The sequence below is a fragment of the Lacerta agilis genome, chromosome Z (genome assembly GCF_009819535.1).
Source record: "Lacerta agilis isolate rLacAgi1 chromosome Z, rLacAgi1.pri, whole genome shotgun sequence".
Taxonomy (NCBI): Eukaryota; Metazoa; Chordata; class Lepidosauria; order Squamata; family Lacertidae; genus Lacerta; species Lacerta agilis.
The window spans coordinates 12,830,918-12,853,893 of record NC_046331.1 but is presented as its reverse complement, the minus strand read 5'-3'; the positions used below and the strand labels follow the sequence as shown (position 1 = coordinate 12,853,893).

General features: G+C 43.4%; 3 protein-coding genes across 3 annotated transcripts in view; all 3 read right to left on the bottom strand.

The window, feature by feature from the left end:
• The window catches only part of LOC117040178 (coiled-coil domain-containing protein 180-like), a 33,005-nt gene extending 32,711 nt beyond the window's left edge, over window positions 1–294 (bottom strand). The window contains exon 1 of the mRNA XM_033137779.1: window positions 81–294. Coding sequence (XP_032993670.1) covers window positions 81–268 — 188 coding nt within the window. The 5' untranslated portion in view covers window positions 269–294. The remainder of the gene's footprint in view (window positions 1–80) is intronic.
• A 1,455-nt stretch (window positions 295–1,749) lies between these two features.
• On the bottom strand, window positions 1,750–4,043 carry LOC117040448 (cilia- and flagella-associated protein 251-like). Its single transcript, XM_033138227.1, has 2 exons — window positions 4,010–4,043; window positions 1,750–2,117 (listed from the first exon to the last, which is right to left on the bottom strand). Exons 1-2 carry the CDS (start codon window positions 4,023–4,025, stop codon window positions 1,750–1,752), a joined length of 384 nt encoding a protein of 127 aa, XP_032994118.1. The 5' UTR covers window positions 4,026–4,043.
• Window positions 4,044–5,672: 1,629 nt separating this feature from the next.
• CCDC180 (coiled-coil domain containing 180) lies at window positions 5,673–22,520 on the bottom strand. Its single transcript, XM_033138226.1, has 15 exons — window positions 22,231–22,520; window positions 18,578–18,771; window positions 18,284–18,372; window positions 17,452–17,561; window positions 16,717–16,845; window positions 15,613–15,723; window positions 14,874–14,969; window positions 14,000–14,163; window positions 13,433–13,552; window positions 12,279–12,358; window positions 11,914–12,002; window positions 9,961–10,083; window positions 8,571–8,849; window positions 6,499–6,614; window positions 5,673–5,715 (listed from the first exon to the last, which is right to left on the bottom strand). The coding sequence occupies exons 1-15, from the start codon at window positions 22,297–22,299 to the stop codon at window positions 5,673–5,675; spliced, it is 1,812 nt and encodes a 603-aa protein (XP_032994117.1). The 5' UTR covers window positions 22,300–22,520.
• Window positions 22,521–22,976: the final 456 nt, after the last annotated feature.

Below are 22,976 nucleotides of genomic sequence, written 5' to 3'. Positions count from 1 at the left end.
CTTGGTGTAATTTGCTTTTATGTACAAACCACTGGAACATAACCCTGTAAACTAAAAGAAGAGATTGAAGTCCTACTCACTGCCTTCTCACATCCGTAAAGAAACTCTCAGAGAGGTACACTTGCTCCAGGTAGGAGGGCAGCAAATTCGCCTTCAGTTTCCCCACATAATATTTCTCAGATTTCTTGATTTTAAGCTTTAGTAAGTTCAGAACCACCTTGTAAGTGTTTCCACTGGATGTAGTGAAGAACTCAGTGGTCATTTCCATCAGGCGTGACGGTGTCCTAGAGAACCTCACCTGTGGATGGGGCAAAGAGAGAAACCATTGACATTGGTTCTCAATTAAAAGCAACATTTAAGACAGTGGATGGCATAAGGTAAGAATTGTTTACAGGGAGGTTAGATGATGTTCCAGCAAATGAAGGGTTTCATCCCACACCTTTCCAGTGCAATTCCTCATTGCTTTTCTTATCACTGTATGTCCAGCCTTGGGGGGGGGGGGGAACTGGGCCTGCTGCACAAGAACTCTTAGGCTGCCTAGGTTTAAAGAGTATAACTTCCCCCAAAGAAATATTGCAATTTCCTAAGGGTGATGGGGATTGCAGCTCTCTGAGGACTCAACTACAGTTCCCATGATTCCTGGGACACAGGAATCATGTACTTTTGTTTAGAGAAAAGGCAAGGAAGACACTACATGTTTAAAATTGTGCATGGCAGTGGAATCTGATGCCCAGTAAATTGGTTAAAATGTACAAGAGAGGGTCCAAACTGTGTTGGAAATGTGAAGAGATTGAGGGATCTTTCATACATATGTGATGTAAGTGTAAATAACCCCCAAAATATTGGGAGATGGTTTACAATGAGCTCATCCCCTCAAAAAAATTACATTTCTGAAGAAACCAGAAGCCTTTCTACTGGTATTAGCAATAATTGATGATGAGCTCCCCACAAGGCTATATAATTTTTTTTAAATGTTACAGCACCAGCAAGAATAGTGCATGCTAAAAGTTGGAAAGAAAAAGAAACACCAACAAAAGGACAATGACTGTATAAATTGACAGAATATGCCGAGCTTGCAAGCATGACAGCCAAAATAAGGAATCAGGATGGAAAACAAATAAAGGGTGAATGGGAAACTTTTGGGGAGTACTTAAAAAAATGATACTAAAATGAAATTACAAGTAGGGGTGATTCTCTGAACAACAGATAAAAACAAAGAAGAATTAGAAAGGAAAAAGTAGGATTGGTTAATATATGGATATACAGCAGTGCCAGACATACTACAAATGCCATGGAAGGCTAGGCTAGGAAGTCTATATGGAAAGAATATTTGATGGTAACGTAGGACATGTAAATAGAAAAATGCAAAATGCTATGCACACGCACACACACACACACGCACAAATAAATGTGCATGCCATGGAGAAAGTGGACAGAGAGATTTTTCTGCCTCTCTCATAACAACAGAACACATGGATAGTCAACAAAGCTGAATGTTAGAAGATTCAGGACAGATAAAAGAAGTACTTCTTCATGTAGCACATAGATACCTATGGAACACACTTCCACAAGAGGTACTGATAGATAGCTTTAAAAGAAGATTGGACAAATTCGTGGAGACTGCTATCAATGGCTTTTACCATGATGGCCCTGCATGGCCTCTATGGTTGGAGGCAGAAATGCTTCAGAATACCAGTTGCTGGAAACCAAGGGAAGGGAGAGCACTCTTGTGCTCAGGTCTTGCTTCTTCTATGTCTTTCTGTGTTTGCTAAAGTCATCCCGTTCCCCCACCCCAAACCGGTGGAAACTCACAAATGATGGTGCTGTGGCATCTTCCACCTCATGGACCTCCACAGCCTCGTGCATAGTAGAACTGCTCCCTTCATCGGATTTATCCACATTGTCACTTTCCAGGACAAAACTGCCCCTGTCTCTGGTGATGAGTGCTCCATCGCTTTCTGGAGCAGAGCTCTCTGAATCCCCCGCTACAGCAGTTCTGGACTCCTCAGCTTCTGGGTTCACCTCCACCTGCTGTTCCTCTTTTTCTTCTTCTTCGCTTTTGTGCTCAGAGAAGCCCTCCTCCATTCTGTCCGATTCTTCAATGTCCTCCCCCATTTCTGCCCAAAGAGCATAAAATGAAATTATTGTGAACACTGGTGCCATCCACAGTGCTATGAAGAGGAAAAATTAAAGCAAGGGAGGTGGCCGCAACCCCAGGGAGCTTACAGTTAAAATTTCACAGATGGGGAGGGAGACAGCAGAGGGAGGGGGCAGAAGGAGACAGCAATGAGCTAATTGTGAGTGAATAAACTTAACATGCATTTAGAATGCACATGGAAGGCTGTAATTCCTTGTATTTTTAAGATTGTAAATGCTTTGAGACCGAGACCTTCCTCCCTTTTGTCCCTCTATAAATTGCTAGGCACATGAATACTAAAACAACAACAACAACAAACCCCTTCTTAGCCAGAGGCAAAAGTGGGCAGAACACAAATGTAAATTTCATCTTAGTGGAAAAAGCAAAGGCCTTTACCATGGGCTGAAAAGTCAATAGACAAGGGGCCTGTTAGGTATGTGGAGGGAGGGAGTTCCAAAGGATAGGTACCATCATACTGGAGGACCAATGCAAACATCATGTGGAACAGAATGCCTGATTGGATGGTACTTATTCTCAGGATTGTAAGAGGCAAAGTTGTGCTTTTAAAAATACTATATTACACGACACTTCCGGTTTTGCACTGATGGGAATGGCTGACTAATAACATCTGTCCCAATCCCCGTGGGGAATTTCGAGGCTGTGATGGGAGTAAGCAGCCTCCCAACCTTCCCAGGAGTTTGGGAAGGACTGCCTTGCCCGCAGGTGCCCCTTAAACCTGCTCTGACCCTCTGGGCAAAGGGGAGATAGCACCCGTGGGGAGAGGAACTCCTGGAGGCCGGCCCGACCATGCAAGATTCCCAACGCTTTAAAATATAAATTAGTGAGAAGTCTTGGGCATGCTTCAAACAAAGGAGGAAAAAGTATTTTGTTAAAAAACTCAGCCACTGAACAGCTAAGAAGAGAAGATTTTATCATCGAATCGGTATGTGAAGCGGGACAGAAGGGGGGGAGCCTCGGACTCTGTGATTGTATTTGATTTAATATTCTATATAACAGGCAAACACCCCCCCCCCAGAAGACCCAACTTTATTATACATAACAAGTGAGATTTGAAAGACTGATAACTTGATTTTGGTGGAGAAGATTTGAAACTATATACATAAACTGTGCGGGACTAAATGAAAAGTAAACACGCTGTCCTAGTGAGATGACGAAAGTGATTGTTATTATTTGGAAGAGGATAAAAGGTGTTTCTGTATGTTGATTTTGGCAAAGAGAGAACCCCTTGGACACTGACTGATCTTAATTGGAAGAATTTGGACGATTGCCTAGAAATGACGCAGTTGGAATTGCTGCCTGGACTGCATAATCACGAAATCAGAAGGAGAAGGATGCCAAAAACCTCTTTAATATATGAATCTTCAATAATGACTGGCTAATTCTCCTGAAAGATGTAAGTGGATGCAGACGGGTGTATAATAAATGTGGAAAAAGATGTTTGGGAGATAAAAAGAAGATGGCGAATGTCCGTGATTTGGCTTTTGGAGTCAGACAGTCAAGGGGCAAGGGACTGTATGGTGGTGAAATACGGACTTAAATCCACACAGAGACATTGTTTGCTTTGATTTATCTTGCTTGTCGGAATATATCAGAGGCTGTGAAAATATTGGAACGCGAAAAGAAAGGACAATAGTTGATTAGATACCTCCGGAATTTGAAGCATGGGAAGCCCCTAAATAAAATTAAAATAATAGTTCGGTAGATTTGGAACTTTTCTGTTTTTATTGATAATTGGATAAATAATTTGGAATGTAATTTGGAATGTTTCATGTGATTCTGTTGTATTGGAAATTCTAATAAATATGATTTGGAAAAAAAATACTATATTACACAGTGGAGGATAGAAATTACCTTCCTCTTCACTCATATCCTCAGTTTGCTTGAATGGCTTCTGATTATTTTTTTTAAAGAAAGCAGGAAAAGAAAAAATGTCAAGAATTAAAAAGGATAATACAATATTTTCCCACAAATAATACTTAATGCATGGCATCTACACAGTGCTCTTGAGTGCTCATTGCATGCCACTGACAGCATTTTATTTTGATCTGTACAAGAACCCTTTCAGGTAGGTCAACACAGGTTTGGAGGGCTGAGTCTGAGAGAAAGAAAATGCATTCAGATAGCATGTTCCTGATCCCTCAAACCATGTTCAGGGGCTTTTAACACACTGGAATCCATGCTATGCCCTTCATCAGCTTTGTGTATGTGTGTGGGGTTGCCATTTCCCTGGGGATAAACTCCAACTCCACTCCTTTTTCACACACTGTTACTCTACCTCTTCTGAGTCAAGTAACAAGTGGCTGCTCAAGAGGACTAGGAATGTCACAAATGCAACTGGGCTCTGAAGGGAACACGTTCACAGTCCATCAATTTAACTGAGTTCAAAGAAAGAAATGACAGCCCCCCCCCTCCCTTAACAGGTATCTTCAGGAAGCTCACTAGGTGACCTTGTGTCAGCCACTCGCTCCCAGCATAACCTACCTCACAGGGTCATTGTGAGAAGGAAATGGGAGGAGGAAAATTATGTACTGCCACCTTGAGCTCCTTGGGAAGAAAGGTGGAATAACAATGTAATAAATGAAACAAATGAAAACAGCAAATAAATAAATTACCACCTGTCCCCCTTTATTCCCATTTTGTTTGCTAGATGTGAACTGAGCAAGAAGTCAATTTCAGTGTAGGGAAGGGGAACATGTGCAAGGATGCAGCACCTGCTTACACCTACTTAACTTACAAAAGTGTCAAATTCAAAGTCTTGTTTTCTACATACCCCTTTGTAGACATTCTGCACATAAAAATACCGGCTGACAGAGGTGCTGTAAGAATTCAGGCTGCGTAAAATACATTCTGGATAAGCGGATAATTTATTCAAGAGATCTTGTTGGAAGGTTGTATATCTGTAAACAAAACAAGGAAACCACAACTTTTTAATTATTTTTACTTATTGCATTACTAGTCCACCATTTTCTCTAAGGAGCTCAAGGTGACATACATGGTTCTCCCCTTCCTCATTTAATCCCCACAACAACCCTGTGAGGTAGGTTAGGCTGGGAGGCAGTGACTGGCCCAGGGTCACTCGGTGAACTTCAGGGTTGAGTGCGGGATTTGAACCCTGGTGTCTCCCAGGACCTATTTAACAATTTTGCCACAGATATTATCTGATTGTGCAAGAATTCATCAAATATGTGCAATGTAGGATTAGAGATTGACATCAGAGGCCGTTGCAGTAGAAGTCCACATTCGATAACAACAGACACCGTGTACAGCTGCCAGAATCTGTCGGCATCCCAACTTGCAGCAATGAACATTCAAACATCTATGACTGATGAATTACAATTACATTGAATAAACATTGTGTGAACTTCATTCGTTCAAGCAGAACCACTGAATCAAGAATGTTGGTTTTGGATTAGGATTCTGAATTTTGATGGCAATTCTTGACATCTAAATCTTCTTTAACTGAAGAGAGTGGGGATAGAACTAACGACTTGCTGTATACAAAGCATGTGTCTTGCTACTGCACCTCCTCAATGTGGGTGTAGACTTGGCATGTGTAACTGGCAAGCCAGCATGCCCAACTGTCAGGGATGACGGGGTATATAGTCCCAAACATCTGGATGGAGAAGGCTGCTCTAAAGCTTTGAAACATGCAGCCCATGGTAGCTCACCAGACTCAAGACCAATGCTAGGGTTTCTTGCGCCCTAGGCAGATCACCTTCTGGCGCCCCCCGCCGCCCGCCCCCCGCCAAAGCCTGCTTTAGCGGGAGGTGGGGGTGGTGGAGAGGCAAGCAGCAGTTTCTCTGCTGTAGCGGAGAAGCTGCTGCTCGCCCGCCCTGCCAAAGCCTGCTTTAGCGGGAGCCGGGGGTGGTGTAGGGGGCAAGCAGCACCTCTCTGCTACAGCGGAGAAGCTGCTGCTAGCCCGCCCTGCCCCCCCCAAGCCTGGCCTGCGCCCCCTCCATTTTGGCGCCCTAGGCAATTGCCTAGTTTGCCTTAATGGACGCGCCAGCCCTGACCAGACTAGGCATCTGCCCTGAAAAGTCCCAGTTCACATTCTAGAATTCCAGTGCAGCCTCAGTCTCAGGCCAGTCACCATTTTGTGCATGAAAGAGCACATTGTTCTTATTGGTTGACAGGCATTCCTAGGGCAGCATTTGCAGAGTTTTCTTTTAAAGCAAGTTTATAGTCCCTATGGCTGTGGAGATAAGCTTCGAAACATGCAGTGAGAAGGACACAGCAGCTTGTTTGTCATTTCATAGGATTTATATACATACTGTACATCTATCTATCTCTAGCCAAAAGCATTTGTGCTTCCTCTGCCACCCGCACTGCTTGAAACATACCCAGCTCGAATGAAGTCCAAAACAGCATAAACTTTCTCCAGCTGGGCCTTCAGTTTTTCATCGGAACTTTGGGTCCTGAGTTTGTCCACTGTCACATCCAGATTGGCTTCCCTTAGCTGGCGCCATATGGAAAGAAGCAGTCAGCATTAGAATGATTAATAATAATAATACCGTATTTTTCGCTCCATAGGACGCACCGGACCATAGGGCGCACCTCATTTTTAGAGGAGGAAACAAGGGGGGAAAAAATATTTTTTCTGGTTTTCCTCCTCTAAAAGCCCTGGGTTTGTGTGTGTGTGTGTGTGTGTTTTTTTTAGGATCAGCTAAAAGTTTTGCAGCTTTTTTGCAAGGGGAAAAGCCCTGGCTTTTTTGAGGAGTAGCTAAAAGTTTTGCAGCTGTTTTTGCAAAGGCAAAAGGCCTTTTTTTAAAAGGATCAGCTAAAGGTTTTGCAGCTTTTTTTTGCAAAGGGGGAAAAGCAAAGCTCCTTTTGCAAAGGGGGAAAAGCAAAGAGGAAAAGCCCCATTTTTATGGGGTTTAACTCACATTTCTGAAAAATCTTAAGGGAGCTGTTTCTACTGTTTCCAGTCAGATAATCTAATCAGCCAGTCACATGTCCTGGGGAAACAAACAACCTCCCTCTGTAGCACATTCAACAAAGGAGGGCGTGGCAAGAGGGCGGGGCTGAAAGGGAGCCGGGACTCTTATCTCTCTCCCGATCTCTTGCTGATCAGCTGCTGAGCGGGGTCCTTTCAACACTCCCTTTTCTCTTTGTAAAATAAAAAAGCACAATCTGCTTTTGGCCCCTGGACAATTCAGCTCCAGGGACCACCATTCGCTCCATAAGACCTTCAGGTGTCTTCTAAAAGTCTGGTAGTTGTTTTTCTCTTTGACATGTGGTGGGAGGGCGTTCCACAGGGCGGGTGCCACTACCGAGAAGGCCCTCTGCCTGGTTCCCTGTAACTTGGCTTCTCGCATTGAGGGAACCGCCAGAAGGCTCTCAGGCTACGGAATTATATATATATATATATATATATATATATATATATATATATAGTCAGCATTTTTGTGAGACTGTTCCCAAAATTTGTGTTTGCTTTTGTTTATTCATTGTCTGAAATTATTAGGCTGTGATTTAAAAATGCATTTATGATACTAACTGTAAGGTAGTTTGGGAAAACTTTTGTTCTGAAACATAAAGTAAATTTAAAAAAAGAAGAGAATAGTGCTACAAACAATAACTATGTAGTTTAGTTAAGCTTATTTAAGAGAAAATGGGGTCACTATGCAGTTTACTTTAGAGAAAAGCTGAAAAAGCGGAGGCATGATAGAGATGCACATTAATTATGTATAGTTTGGAGAAAATGAATATGGAGAGGTATTTACTCCCTCTTTCATAATGCTTGAACCCAGGGCCGTCTGTCCAATGAGGGCAACTTTTGGAAGAGTCAGGACAGGTAAAAGGAAGGACTTCTTCACACAGCGCACAGTTAAACTATGGGATTCACTTCCACAGCAGGCAGTAAGGGCCACCAACTAGGAAGGCTTCAAAAGACGACTGGACAAATTCAAGGAGGGGGTTAAGGATATAGGTGGCAACTAGCCATGATGGCTGTCAAAGGCAGTATGGCTCTTGAATACCACCAGCTGGGAATCACAAGTAGGGAGAGTGCTCTGCTCATGTCCTGAGTGTGGGTTTCCCATTGGGACATCTGATTGGCTACTATAAGAAGAGGATGTTGGACTATGATGGGCCAGAAGTCAGGCTCATCTTATGCTCTTATGTTATCAGAGTCAATGTGGTGCCATAGATATAGAGTGTCAGGCTAGGACCGGGAGACCAGGGTTCAAATCCCCCACTCAGTCCCAGAGCTCACTGGGTGAGAACAGGATGCTAGACTAGGTGAAGCTTTTGCCTGATCCAGCAGAGCTCTCTTGATGGTCTTGCTTTTCTCCATAGACTAAGCCAAAGCAAAATCACGTAAAAATAAAAACTGCAGATCAAATTGTGCAATTTTTTTTTTTTTGCAAATGCACATGGCTGATTCAAGATGCAAGAGTTCATGTAGATTTGCCAACAAGCGTTCTTCTTTCTGCCCCCTACCAAAATCTCTGATACGGCCTACCGCATTGTATCCTCTGTCCTCCCACCCCTCACTAAACCAGACCCCTGCTCTGACCTTGTTTAGATTTTCGTGCTTGTTTCGGCATTCGTTCATTTTACTGTGAAGCTCGTTTTCATGACGAACAAGGTTGCATTTGTGGGTATCAAAGAGAGCGAGAGCATCCTGGAAGTACTGGTAGACGTTCCTGCAGTTGATTTCTGTGTGCTTAACCAACTGTTCTAAGTGGTCCTGAAGAGAAACCAAGCGGAAAGAATTTGTGATTTAGGATTTTTGTTAGCAGGTGCAATCAGCATTTAGCTGAGGATGGGTAGGTCCCAATTTAAATCAGAGAGAACCAATCTTATTCACAACCTCCTCCTCCCAAGGAAACATCCAGTGACATAAATGAAACAGAGGAATGCATCTCAAAGGTGCCTGTTGAGGCATCTGGGTTGCATTGCCTAGACAGCCTGATAGATAATGCTGGGGAGGAGCTGGTGAAGAGTGTGATCCAGGGAGAGAAGGGTGCCTAGGGAAAAGGTGTGATGTGGGAAGAGCCCTGAGCAGTGTTCAAAGCTCCCACTGTTGCAAGCACATTTTGCAACATGGAAAGTCATTAGCGTGAGCAGTTTTTGAGCTAAGATTTCAGATTAAAACTGCAGAGTGCAAGGAAAGGACCTTTTCCTGCCTCCCCACTGCCAGCTACTCTGGAGAAGTGACCCTCTTAAGAATATTGGGGGGGGGGACTAGACCTTGTGAAAAATGAATGTAATATTTTAGCTGCAGTTCATTCATTTTTAGCTTTGTATTCTTGTTATAAAAAGCACCTAAACATTCTGTTGTTGTGCCCATAACCTAGGTTTAAGGTGCCATTTAGTTCCTAGCTTTCATATTTCAGGTCCAGCACTGGTCCTGAGGGCCAAATGCAGAGGCCTTGAGGGCCACATCTGACCCACAAGGAGAACTGCTGCACAGATCATGGGTTCTCTCAATTTGAGTTGCAGCAGGTTCATTCTCTGCTCAAGAAAAGCAGACACAGGGCAATGGATTCAAATTACAAGAAAGAAGATTCCACCTAAACATTAGGAAGAACTTCCTGACAGTAAGAGCTGTTCGACAGTGGAATTTGCTGCCAAGGAGTGTGGTGGAGTCTCCTTCTTTGGAGGTCTTTAAGCGGAGGCTTGACAGCCATCTGTCAGGAATGCTTTGATGGTGTTTCCTGCTTGGCAGGGGGTTGGACTGGATGGCCCTTGTGGTCTCTTCCAACTCTATGATTCTATGATTCTATGATTTCTGCTACTCTGATCCTGCTAGGATGCATTGCAGGAAACATGTTAGGAAGAGACACTGGCAAACTTACGTCCATCATTTCTACCTCCTGTTCAAACCGACTCTGCAACCTCCCAACTAAATGGTAGAAATTTGGATTCACAATCCTTTCAGCCTCTTTTTCCGTGCAGATTTTCTTATCTATCAGTTTGTTCTAAAATTGGAGAGGGAGAAAGCGTTATTAGTAGTGAAGTTCATAAATATGCAGCCTTGACTCCACTGATGTGTTTCAGTTATTATGAATTAATGTCAGTATTGCTTTTCCTTCACATCAGGGCTCATGGGCCACATGAGGTCTGTTAAATGTTGCGATTTGGCCCATGATACCATTTCCCAGTAAACCACACCCACAACCATCATAGATGACATCAGATGTGGTAAAAATGTGGATGCAAAAGAATGATCAGGAGCTTAAGGTGCACTGCCACTTGTTCCTTGGCAAATGGGGTTGGCTAATCCACACTGGCAGTTAGTCACTTTCTAAAAATTTATTTTACAAAATGTATACACTGCTTGATTGTAAAAACAACGACAACCCCCTCGAAGCAGCTTACAAAAAAAGATAAAACAACAAAATGATCAATAAGTATATTTTAACAATGATAATTTAAGATTTTCAAAGCATTCAAATAACAATAAACTAAGAACAGGTTAAAACTCACACCAACTTTCTAAATACCTGGGTGGACTTGTCTAAACAAAACCATTTTTATCAGGTGCCGAAAAGGTTACAGTGAAGGTGTGTCAGCCTGTCATGGACTGGCTGGATGGACAGGACTGGTGGGAGGCACCAGCTGGGGACCCTTACAGGATGAAGGCTGAGAGTCTGAGGATTGGTGGTGGGACCATGATGAGTTGTCAGAGAGAGAAGAGAGAGCAGACTGGGAGAAGAAGGTATCAGAAGCAGAAGAGGCAACAGGGTGTAGTGAGCAGGAACAAGTTGGGGCAGAGGGCAGTCCAGAACCAGAGGAAGAAGATGAGGCTGGGGAGGAGGGGGGCCAAGAGGCAGCACTGAGGTGGGCTACTGAAGAAGCCAGGGGTTCTGCCTCTCCTGCTGTGACCAGCTTCCCTGCCTCCGGTCTCCCAGAACCAGAAGAGGAATGAAGACGGTGGAGCAAAGACAGACAAGGCTCAGATTGCTTAAGAAGGACCATGGGGAGGAGGAAATTTAGGGAGCTGTGGGAAGACAGGGACCTTCAGTCCTCACAACTGCCTCATTGAGACAAGATACTAGAAAAAGTTGCTGTGCTCACTAGGCCTGGCCTCCTGAACTGTTTTGTTTCTTTGAATAAAGAGAGTTAACTTTCCTGACATCATGTGAGTTATTGCTTGCTCCTGACACCTGCCCTGACAATGCCTGATGTCAATAGGCTTTGAGCTTTTGTGGTCTGCGGGGGTGGGGGGATGTAAGTTTGCCGACAGCAACCCTCTTTGAGGCTGGTGTTATAACAATGTAGGTGACTGACAGACAGGCAACCCTGCCCACCTGTCAAATCAGATATGGTGGGACTCCAACTCCCTTCATCCCTGACCACTGGCCATGATGTTTGGGGCTGATAGGAGTTGTAGTCTGACAACACTTGAAGGTATACTACAATGGCTACCCTGATCTAAGATCTGGCAGTAGGGAGCTTACATCTTACATCACCATCCCTTCCAGATCATTAGTCATTACAGTCTTCAAAAATATATATATTGGCATCTATATGCTTAAGGCACACCTCTTTAAACTGACTTGAGATGTATATATTAGGGCCTATCTTATTACTGTGATGGTAAGTTGTTTTAAAATGCTTTTAGTTTTGTGTTTTGATTGTTTTAATTTGCCTTGGGACCTTAGAGTGAAGGGTGGGCTAATAATAATAATAATAATAATAATAATAATAATAATAATAATAATAATAGATTTTCTCTTATTCTCAGCTGCAGTCAGGCTGAAAAACAGAATCCACATATTTTCAACAAACCTGATTGGCCCACTAACCTTACACTCCTGCACCTTTGACAAACACTCCTGGCAAACTTTCTCATACTGGAGGCGGATTTTCATTAAGTATTGGACATTGTGGGTATCTTCAGCCAAAAATTAAAATTAACACAACATTAGATATGGTGGTTACAAGATTGAATATGCAATATTCACATCTTTCTGTTTGTGAACATGTGGAGCACTGTTCTGTTCAATCTGAACAGCTTTACTTGTTTTTATCATTCATCTTATTTCTATAATGGTATATTATATTCTTGTAGCCTGCCCTGAGACCTTAAAGTGAAGGGTTATAGTTAGAAAATCTGGTAAATATATAAATTGCAGCTCTAAAGAACCATAGCAATACTTTTGTTCCTTACCTATCCGCTTATTTATAGCCACCACAGATTCATACCACTCGTTTAATTCAGCCTTGGATTGCATCAAAGGCAGCATATTGCTAAAAAGACAAGAGGCAGAGAAATACTTAGTACATAAAGCTCTTGAGGTCTGCACAACAAATCTTAAAATTCATTTGTGTCCTAGTTTTCACTGGTCACATATTAGTTATATAGCTGAGCTGAAAGTTCCACAGAGAACTTTTCCAGGGAAAGCTGATAGGGGGAGTGTGCCGTTTGGGCGTAGGAGAAAATCTGGAAATTTGTGGGCGGGGACTGGGGGCTCAGTGAGACAAGTGGAGGTAGCAGATTTCCCCTTCATTTCACGTAGTTTGGCTGACAGCACTCCTACTGCTAACCCTGGAGTTGGGTGATACAGGGAGCCAACTGGAAAAACTGAACAACAGGTTGTATCCCATGTTTGTCCTAGAATGCTGTGATTCCTGCATTGCAGTGGGTTGGACTAGATGACCCTTGAGGATGCTTTCAACTCTACAATTCTATGATTCTAAACTCACTGGGTAGGCCCACAGAAACTAATGGGTCTAAATCTGTCATTTCTATTAACTTCAGTGGGTTTACTTTGATTATGGCTAACATTGGATACAGTCCAGGTTGTTAAGAGTTGTATCTTTGCCTTTATATATGCAGGTGGTTGTTTCTTTTACACAAACTGACAACATGGGATGCCCCTCCCCACAGCCCCAATTTAGAGTCGTCCCCCCATGCAGGTTGCATAAGGAAAAAGTCCTGTGCAAATTGCTGGCATGGGGGTTGGGGACAATATGGTTTGGGACCATAGGGAGAAGTAAAATGTTAGAGTCCCTCGCCTACACCCACATCTGCCAACCACCCATAATTTGACACCATCAAAACATCACTACTCCAAGCCAGGGTGGCTTTGTTCTGTCTCCACTGTGGGAGGTAATATGCCTCTGAATACCAGTTACTGGTAATCATAAGGGGAGAGTTGATGTTATGCTCAGGTTCTGCTTGTGAGCTTCCCACAGTGCATCTGGTTGGCTGCTATTAGAACAGGATACTGGACTAAAAGCATCTTTGGCCTGATCCAGCAGGGAGGCTATTCTTACATTGTTAGGAATGAGAAGTTGCAATTTATTCTCCTGTTCACCTACCCCAGAGAATGTAACAGTGCTGTTCTATTCTCAGTGAGTGATTCTTGATCTTTTAGCATGCTCTCCAGCTCCACATTCACAGCACTCGGGTGCCGTATTCTTTCACTTTCCATGAACTGTCTATAGGACATGACGAGAAAACATTACATTAAATGTGGGCTTTCTTTTTTGCAAGGGATACTGTGCGATTGAAAAGCCACGCCCATCTTATACTGCCCAAATCTCCTGCTTTATCATGCCTCCTTTCCCCTGAACTGCCATCTGGGGGCAACCATTCAATCAGTCTGCCTCAGTGGTAGAGATGAGAGGCAGAGTTCACTAAAAGATCAGCTCTTTTGAGCACCTTCTATCTGTGAACTATGATAGCTGGCCATTATAAAAACAACTGTTTAAGAACTAGTTCCCGAGCTTGATTTCCGCCTTCTTCCCATCCTCTCCCTTTCTCCTTGTGTATTGTGAAGCCTGAGGGGACTGTCTTGTTTCAACCAATTGTACGCAAACCTGGGAACCACTTTTGCACAATGAGCAAAGTACAAATGCTCTAAATAAATAAATGAAATTTCAGACCTGAAACTGTAAATGATGTTCTGTTTCCATTTGGCTCTCCAGGTCTTTATTCTCTCCTCCAGTTTGCGATAATAGAAGATGTCTCCTTTCAGGTCTGCCTCCATCAGGTTGACAAACAGCTTGGCTATTGCTCTCCGATTGGCCAGCAGGGCTTGGTTGATCATCTGGAATTGGAAGATGTAGATGAGAGTAGCAAGGGGATCTCTCTTTTTCAGGGAGATGAAGACTTCAGATTAGTTGGTTCAACCCAGAGGACATGATGGGCAAGACAAATTTAGGTACAGTAATCTAAAGGAGTCTATTCCAAATAAACCTTAGCTAGATACATCCCTTAATTGTTCTCTGGTGCCATTACAATGGTGGCTTGTAACCCACTGGGACTTGATGGGGCAGAAAGCAGAGATGCCCAGAGTAGGTTCCTCCTCCCCTCTTGGTCAGTCTGCTTTCTTCACTCCTTTCTCATTTCCAAAGAGGGGGCAAAATAATTTCTGGTAAAAAAAAAGAAGTGGAGGGGAAGAAGAGTGCAGAGGGTTTGGAGGTATCACAGGCACCAGTGCACCCTTGGTGCTGTGCTGGGGACACAAGGGCAAACTTGTCCTTGTCTTGTCTCTCTGCTCCTTTCAAGTACAATGTCTAAGGGATCCCATCCCTCTTTCTTGGTTGCTGTGCTAATCTTGCACATATCCACTCTCTCTTTCTCTCTCTCTCACACACACCACCATTTTATTTTAAAATGCCCAATTCTGCTACCTGAATTAGGTTTGCAAATATGCCCACTTCCAATCATTCCCAAACTACAGGGGTGGGGTGGGATCAAGCAAAACCTGTGGTTATCTTACTGGAGAATTTCAGGTATCAAGCAGAAAGGTTTTACCATGGCTTCCTTGTGAATGAACCTGTGGACATCAGAGGGTAGCAAATAGGAAATGTCATCCAGGATCTTACTATATTTGTTCAACAAAAGTTTGATCTGGAAACCAAAGCAGAGAGAGGGGGTAAGAAAAGTGTTCAAGATGGTGAGGACACCTCTCTGCTGAGATCACTAGGGACATGCTGGGGGACCACCCCACTGGGCTACTCAGCCAGTGGTAACTGGTGGCCATTGGTGAGGTGGAATGCGGGGATGCAAGCTGCAGTGTAGGCAGAGTCATAGCCAATGATAAGTAGAACCAGAGCCAGTGACAGGCAGAGCCAACCAATTTTAGCTTTTATTCTCATCATTCTCCCCAATGAGTTCCACAAGGGGCACTTTGAGTCTATGCAGGAGGAAGCTAACAACTGGGGAAACCCCCTAGACTTGTTGTAAGTAAGGAGGAAGGCAGGTGCGAATTGGCTGAAGACAAAATGAGAGTGGTGAGGCAATGCCCCATTCATCCAAAGAGACCAACCTCCACCATCTCACTGAAGAGGCCAATTCCTAAAAAGACACACGTGGCAGCAAGAAACAACTATTTCTGACCCTTTGAAGGAGCCATAGCAGGGATGGGGAACTTTTTCCAGCTACAAGGGCTGCATTTCCTTCTGGGCAACATGCTGATGGAAGGCATACAGCAGCAACCCCCCCCCCCCCACAATCATTCAAGTGCTCTCTGTTAGCATCTTCTTGTACTTACCCGTTCAGTTCGATCCACCTCTGCCTTCAGTAAGGCTTGGTCCAGCTCTCTAATCCACTGCCTTCTTTTTAAGGTCTCCTTGGAGACAAGGTTCCACATTCTCTCAAAGTCCTGCAAGGTAGAAATGGGATGTGAATTCCACACAGGGGGGCTGAGGTGGAACCCTATATTGTTTAAAAGTTATCAAGGAAAAGCTGAAGTCTGTTCTATGATCTTTGTTGGCATGCCAGATCCTTTCAACCCATCCCACTGTTCTGTTCACTGCCATGGGCATAGCCAGGATTTTTGTTGGGGAGGCAGGCTTTTGTTGGGGGTGGGGGAAGAACCTCATATTTGTACTGATTTGTATTGATTTAGGGGGGCAGCTGCCCCACTGCCCCCCCCCCCTTGGCTAGGCCCATGTGTCACAGCCTTGGGAGGGAAGGGCTGTAGCTTAGCAGAGCATCTGCTTTGCATGCAGGAGGTCCCAGAGTCAATTGCTGGGATCTCCAGGTAGGGCTGGTAATGCCCCTGCTTAAAACCTTGGAAAGTGAGTGTAGACAATACTGAGCTAAATGGACCAATGGTCTGACTCTGTATAAGGCAGCTTTCTATGTTCCTGGAAAGGGCTGTAGCTGAGCGGCTATATGTTTTGCATGCGGAAGGCCCCAGGTTCGATCCCTGGCATCTCCAGGTAAGGCTGGGAATATCCCTTGCCTGACTTTCTGGAGAGCTGCGGCCAGTCAGTGTAGACAATACTGAGGTAGAAAGACACATAGTTCTGATTCAGTATAAGGAAGTTATCCATGTTCCTGGGCTCAAGCCCTGGGATCGCCAGGTAAGTTTGGGAGAGACTTCCAGCTTGAAACCGTGGAAAGCTGCTGCCAGTCAGTGTAGACAATACTGAGCTAAATGAGTCAATGGGATGACGCAGTATGTCAGCTTCCTATGTTCCTATATCCAGCATGCCTTATTCTGCTACCCAGAGTGACTGCCAGGCCCTTCATCCCTGTTGCTAAGCAGTGAGGATCTGGGGTCACCAGAAGTATCAGCCAGAAGGGCAAGAAAAGGTGGCAGGCAGTCTTCAAGCCCTGTTTGAGTTTCAGTTGCGAGGCACTCCCTCACCTCCATGGTGTAAGTCTCCAAGTGGAGGTTCTCAGCAGAAACTTGGAAAAGGGACTCAATGGTGCGATCAGATTCTGACAGCTTGGTCAGAAATAGCTTCCCAGGCTCCAAGAAACACACCTCCATTTCCTGAAACAGAGAAGATGATCTGATGGGTAACACTTGCCAAGACTTGGATGAACCAATGTGCGCCAATATGTATGTATTAGAAAAATGTGTCACGTAAGTGAAAAATAAAATGAAAATGCACCCAAGGGGGAATTTCTTGCATAAAATTATACACTCAAAACTGAACACAAAACATTTGGAGAGATCCGTACTAAAGCAGTACTGAATTTCAATAGCATTTAAAACAAAGATTCACAAATTGTTGCAAAAAGTGGAAAACTGAATTTAAGATAGGAAGAAATGAGAAACGGAGAGAACTGAATTTTATTTCTTTATTACATTTATATCCCACCTTTCCTCCAAGCAGCTCAATGTGGTGTACATGGTTCTCCTTCTCCCCATTTTATCGTCACAGCAACAACCCTGTGAATTATGTTACGCTGAGAGTGAGTGGCTGTCCCAAGGTCACTCAGAAACCTCCATGGCCAAGTTGATAAATTTGAACACTAGTCTTCCAGGTCTTAGTCCAACACTCAAGCCATTGGATTCACATTGCAAATGGACAGATTATCCCATCCCTAGTACTATCAAGAGTGATGCACTGAAGCAGTGAAGAGGGCTGCCTACCATCCCAATGCGTGCCAATTCCTGCCGTAGCGTCACCACCGTCTCTTCGTAACGGCACCTCCTGCTCTCTGAGATACGTTCCACAATGTCACTGTTTTTCTTCTCAGGAACTGGGAGGGAGGGAGGGAGATTAGACTGTATGCACAGCTGTAGAACTCATGCCAGGCTAGCATAAAGAGAGAGATTACAATCCCTTCTACATTAAAAAATAGTAATGTGTTGTTGTTTTTTCAAAACCACTGGGTTAGCCGACATTCTCATGCTGCTAAAGAAGCCTGCCACATTTTAGTTCCGTCTTCAGTTTTATGCACAAGTTCATAGTTACTCATTCTTTTATTTAACATATAAGTGGCTTACAGACGATAAAAAGGGAGGGCTTGACCACAATAGTTCAGGCATTGGTGACTTCAAGATTGGATTACTGCAGTCAACTCTGTGTGGGTTTGAAACTAAAGTTAGTGCAGAATGCTGAAGCACGGTTGTTGACAGGAGCATATAACACTTCTGCTCAGAGATCTGCATTGGTGGCCCATTTGCTAACAGCCTAAGTTCAAAGTGTTACTATCGGCAAAACAATTTTGGGCTTTAAAGATTATCACCATCAGGTTGAACTGAGTGTGAGAATGCAGTGGCCACCAGTGGAACTGGCAAGGTATTGGCCAAAAACTGAGCAGTGGTGTTCTGCACTGGCTGCAGTTACTGAGCTGTCTTCAAACGAAGCCCCAAGCAGAGTACTTTGCAGTAGTAGAGCTGGTAGTCTGCATAAATGAAAGATACCACATTTGCTAAAAACACTGATTATGATGCCAGAATTAAATTGGTAAACATTTACTTATGACTTCAGCAAGGCCTCGGACTTCCCGGGCAGCAATAACATTTTCACTTTCTTGAGCCTTTAAAAATGCCAGTGTTGCAGCCTCTCTGGAATAGAAACAGAGTGGGAGAAACTTGAAGCAAGAGACATTATTAGAGTTCAAGAACACATTACAGTCAGGTCAAAACACTTGGGATGTGAAGTAAGGGTGAGTGAGGGGTGTGGCCTGGAAAAAGTTCCAAGGGTCAAGTAGACCAACATTTGGCCAACAGGTCTGACAGCACAGAATAACATCATAACTCTGTTCCTTACTTGTATTGCACTGGATTTTCAGTGATGTCATCATTGGGCATTCCCTCAACCCACATCTGCTGACGATGTGATAAAAACCCATTGCCTGAGCAGGTTTCCGTATCCCTCACCAGCGGAATCGTTCCTGAGATTTGCGGGAGCTTGTGCTGGGCTATCTTGCTTCTCGCCTCTCCCAGAGTGCGCACAAGGTTTATCTAGCCGAAGCCAAAATAAAAATAATTAGACATATTTCTTTAAGGTGAAAGAGGGCTTGCTTCGGTTAAATTGGCAAAAATATACCATGGACAAAGTAACAAATGCTGGAAATGTAAACAGGAAGAACCCAAAGGTAAAAGACTTCTGGGAAAAGATTTAAAATGAAATGAAAAAGGTGTTGAAAAACACATTTAAAAAGAAACCAGAAGCCTTTTTACTGGGCATCCTAGGCCAAGAAATCCCAAAATGTGATAGAACTGTATTTATGTATGACACAACAGCAGCGAGAATTTTGATAGCTAAAAACTGGAAGACAGAGGAATTACCAACGATTGAAGAATGGCAGATAAAAATGATGGACTATATGGAACTTGCTGAGATGACCAGGAAACTCCGTGACCAGAGGGACAACGCAGTGGGAGACGAATGGAAGAAATTTAAAATGTATTTGAAAAAATAAAGTAAGATTGACATTTAGAAAGAACTTGGAAGAAATATTAGACTGCAGATTTAGAATTAGGTTACGTGTTAATGAAATGTGAAATAATGAACTAAGTAAATAATGTAAGAAATAGATAAGATTTTTTTGGAAAATATGGTTGGACAATGTTAAGAAATTAATAAAGATGAAGGACAATGAACGCAGGAAGGGAGGACGTGAGGAAGTCTAGCAACAATGTTAAGGAATGAAGCAGTTTTTAAGAAATAATTTTTTGTTTTTTCATTTTTGTATTTCTGAAGTATGTATAAGTTTTTGTTTTTGTAATTGTAGTGTTTGTAGTTGTTGTGTTAGTTGATTTTATGTGTTTTGTTGATGTTCTGAAAAAAATTAATAAATACATTTTTTAAAAAAGAAGAAAAAGAAAGAAACAGGGCATGCTTATACTCACAGGAACAGAGGGCACTTGCCAAGCAAAGTTAAGTACTTATGGGTCCCACCCTGAATTAATTCTTCATAATATTTTGTTGTCATTTTTTAATAGCTAGAATTAAAGCATCTTGTTCAAGGTTAATGAAGTGAAAAGTTGGCAAGTGAATAAAGGAGAAAATTGTAAGGCAGGGTTTGAATGGCAATAAGATGCAAAAAATAAGGGGAAAGATTTTGCCATACAACTCCCACATTACAGTTTTCTCCATTACAAACATGTATACTAAGACTTCACTTCACCTATGTGATGAAGTGAGCATGAGTCCCCAAAAGCTTGTGTTGGTGTTCATCTGTCTTAGGAGACAATAGAGGAGTGTGCCTTTGTGGGTGAAAACAAAATAAAAAAATAAAAAAATCCTTCCAGTAGCACCTTAGAGACCAACTAAGTTTGTTCTTGGTATGAGCTTTCGTGTGCATGCACACTTCTTCACGAAAGCTCATACCAAGAACAAACTTAGTTGGTCTCTAAGGTGCTACCGGAAGGAATTTTATTATTATTATTATTTGTTTTGACTATGGCAGACTAACACAGCTACCTGTTTGTGGGTGAAGTCAAACTTCTGGAAGGTTACAGTGCCTGCTATGACTGTAGAGACCGATAGGGGAGAGAGAGGTTTTGTTGCAGCAGGGGCAGATGAAGGTGCCTGGTTGTGCCGCTGTAGAAGCACTATGGTGTTTCTTCCCTCTGCGCTCCTTCCAGTGGTCATTCCTCCCATGGCCAGATTGACTGTCTCCAGGCACTGCAGTCATCTGCAAGGAATTCCCACACAACAGGGTTGATGTTGCCAGCCTTCTTGTCACATTTGCAGACATCTTTGTAACACAGAGTTGGTCTGCCAACAAGCCTGATTCATGAAACCAGCTTCCCGTAGAGCACATCCTTGGGCAGGCATGTCGAAAGTCCATTTCGGGAGCCTAATACGGCCCACCAGTCAATTTATTCCAGCCCCTGTGGCAGTTTATTTCCTGGGGTAAAATCCTAAAAAAAAAACCTCAACAACTTCAACCCTAAAAAAACTCAACAACTTTGGTCGGCCCTTCACTTCATGAAATCTGGCCCTCTTTGAAAAAAGTTTGGACACCACTGTCCTTGCGCATTCTGCCATCTTCCATTCTGGTGGACATGACCAAGCTAGTGTAGATGTTGCTGAGACAGGAATGTGAACATGCTGGGATTGTGGGCTTGGGAGAGCACATCTTTGTTTGAAACTCATGTGATGCCCAGAATCTTCCTGATGCAGCACATGTGAGAGGCGTTGAGGCGCTGCTCCTGGCAGTTGTAAGTTGCCCACAAGGCAACACACAGTGTGCAATAGCAGTGTGCTCAACACGCAAACCTGGTAGACCTTCATCTTGGTATTAGACATTAGTATCACATTCTCCCATACCCTTTGGAGAGGCAAGCCATTGCGAAAGCTGCCTTGCCAATATGCTTGTCCAGCTCAGCATTAATGGAAAGGTTGCTGGTTATGGTGGAACCCAGGCAGACAAAATCGCCTACCACCTCAAGTGTGTGGTCACCAGTGCTGATGCGTGGAGTGCTGGCAGCCTTCTGACCCAGGATGTTGGACTTCATCAGACTGGTGGTATGGCCAAATTCCATGCAGGCTTGGACAAAAGAGTTGATGTGTCTTTGTAGAGCTTCCTTGAAGTGCACTGTCAAAGCTGCATGATCTGCAAACATCCCTCAGATAAGGACTTGCCACATTTTTGCCTTGGTACAGAGATGTGTCAGGTTGAAGAAACCCTGTCGCTCCTCGAATGAAAGTATACACTGTCTTCAGTCAAGCTGAAGGCATATGAGACCAGCAGGGAGATTAATATGCCAAAGAGAGTTTGGGTGAGAACACAGCCCTGTTTCACACCCTAAAATCTTAAATGTGTTAAGTCTTCTTCTTCTTTTAGTAATATGTTTTGTTGCTTTTACATTTAATTTAAAATACAATAAACTACAACAATAGCAGGTAGCCTGTCATTTCTTGGAAAAAGTCTAATAGCAGCATAAAATTAGAACCATTACTTAGAACAAGTTTATGAACTTGAAGTCTCTCCAGATGTTTTCACATGGGTATTATCTGAAAATGGTGGATACAGACCATAATGAACAAGATACTCCCCAAGTGATCTTGTGCAAGATATCCCACAAAGAATTAGGACACAAATCTCACGCAGCCTTCACCCTGTGCTGGCTAAGACTGACAAGAACTTTAGTCCAAAACACCTGGAGGGCACTAGGTTTGCAAAGACTGCTCTAACCCAACTTTGCAACTGCCTGTGCCTGAGTTTGTCCAGTTGTGTGCAGAGTGAAGGCTTGCAAGATCGTGTGTGTGTGTGTGTGTGTGTGTGTGTGTTTTACTAGAACCCACAGATCTACTAATCTGCAGATCTACTAACCAAAGCTGGATAGGGGTGTGGCCTAGGGAAAGGAGGTGTAGCTCAGGGAGAGTTCTGTGCCTGAGGTTCCCCATCTCTGCTTCAAGTGATGCTACCCCCCCCCAATCAGGTCTTCTAGCTTCTGTCACTGCTGTACCTCATCATCAAATATCTGTCTGTAGACTTTCCCACTGGGGACGACACGAGGCACCCCCACTAGGGTCATGTTGCACACTTTTCCTAGGTGCTCAATTGGTTTGCAGCCGAACTTTTTCTTGGGTTAGCTGAGAAAAAGGAAAATGAAAATAAAGAGAAAGAAAGAAATAATTGAATGGTTTGGTGTCATTCCTTGAGTGATGCTGGGAATGGGGAGTGGGGGAGAAACTGCTGTGAACAAGACTTTTTTGTAATTGCATGGCACCTCAAACTGACTCATGTATCAGCAGTAAATGCCAGTGTATTTCAGTGGGGTCTTATAGCTGCAGTCTCCCCGTTATCTGCCATCTACATATCTGGGTGCCAGTGCCCTGAACAATTTTAAATAAAATTGTCATTTATTTATACAATTAATGATTGCATTTAATTGTGCAAATTTATTTACAGCACTTTTTATGCAAATCATCAAATGCAATTAGGCAATAACCAAGAGTGGGGTCCCCTCCCATTCCCCAGGTCCTGTGCTGATAGTTGGGGAGAAGAGAAAAATAACTTTTGAGGCTCAGGACCTGCCATGGGACACATTTGGGATCCAAACTAAATGTGATGGAGGGACGGATTCGTTGCATGTGCTGCTCTCCCAGAATGCTTAGCGGGGCGTGCGGCTGCTTTCCCCCTTAGGGCAAAGGAAAGGAGCGCAACTCATTGCAACGTATTATTGGGGGGGGGGCCTCTTCTCTTCAGCTC

Excerpts from the sequence above, each read along its gene's own strand:
- CCDC180 (XM_033138226.1), bottom strand. The coding sequence starts at position 22,299 with ATGACCCTAGTGGGGGTGCCTCGTGTCGTCCCCAGTGGGAAAGTCTAC. Across the intron at positions 18,772-22,230 it reads GACAGATATTTGATGATGAG|ATAAACCTTGTGCGCACTCT; the intron begins GTACAGCAGTGA and ends GGCTTCGGCTAG. Across the intron at positions 6,615-8,570 it reads AGAAAGAAGAACGCTTGTTG|CTAAGGGAAGCCAATCTGGA; the intron begins GCAAATCTACAT and ends ATATGGCGCCAG.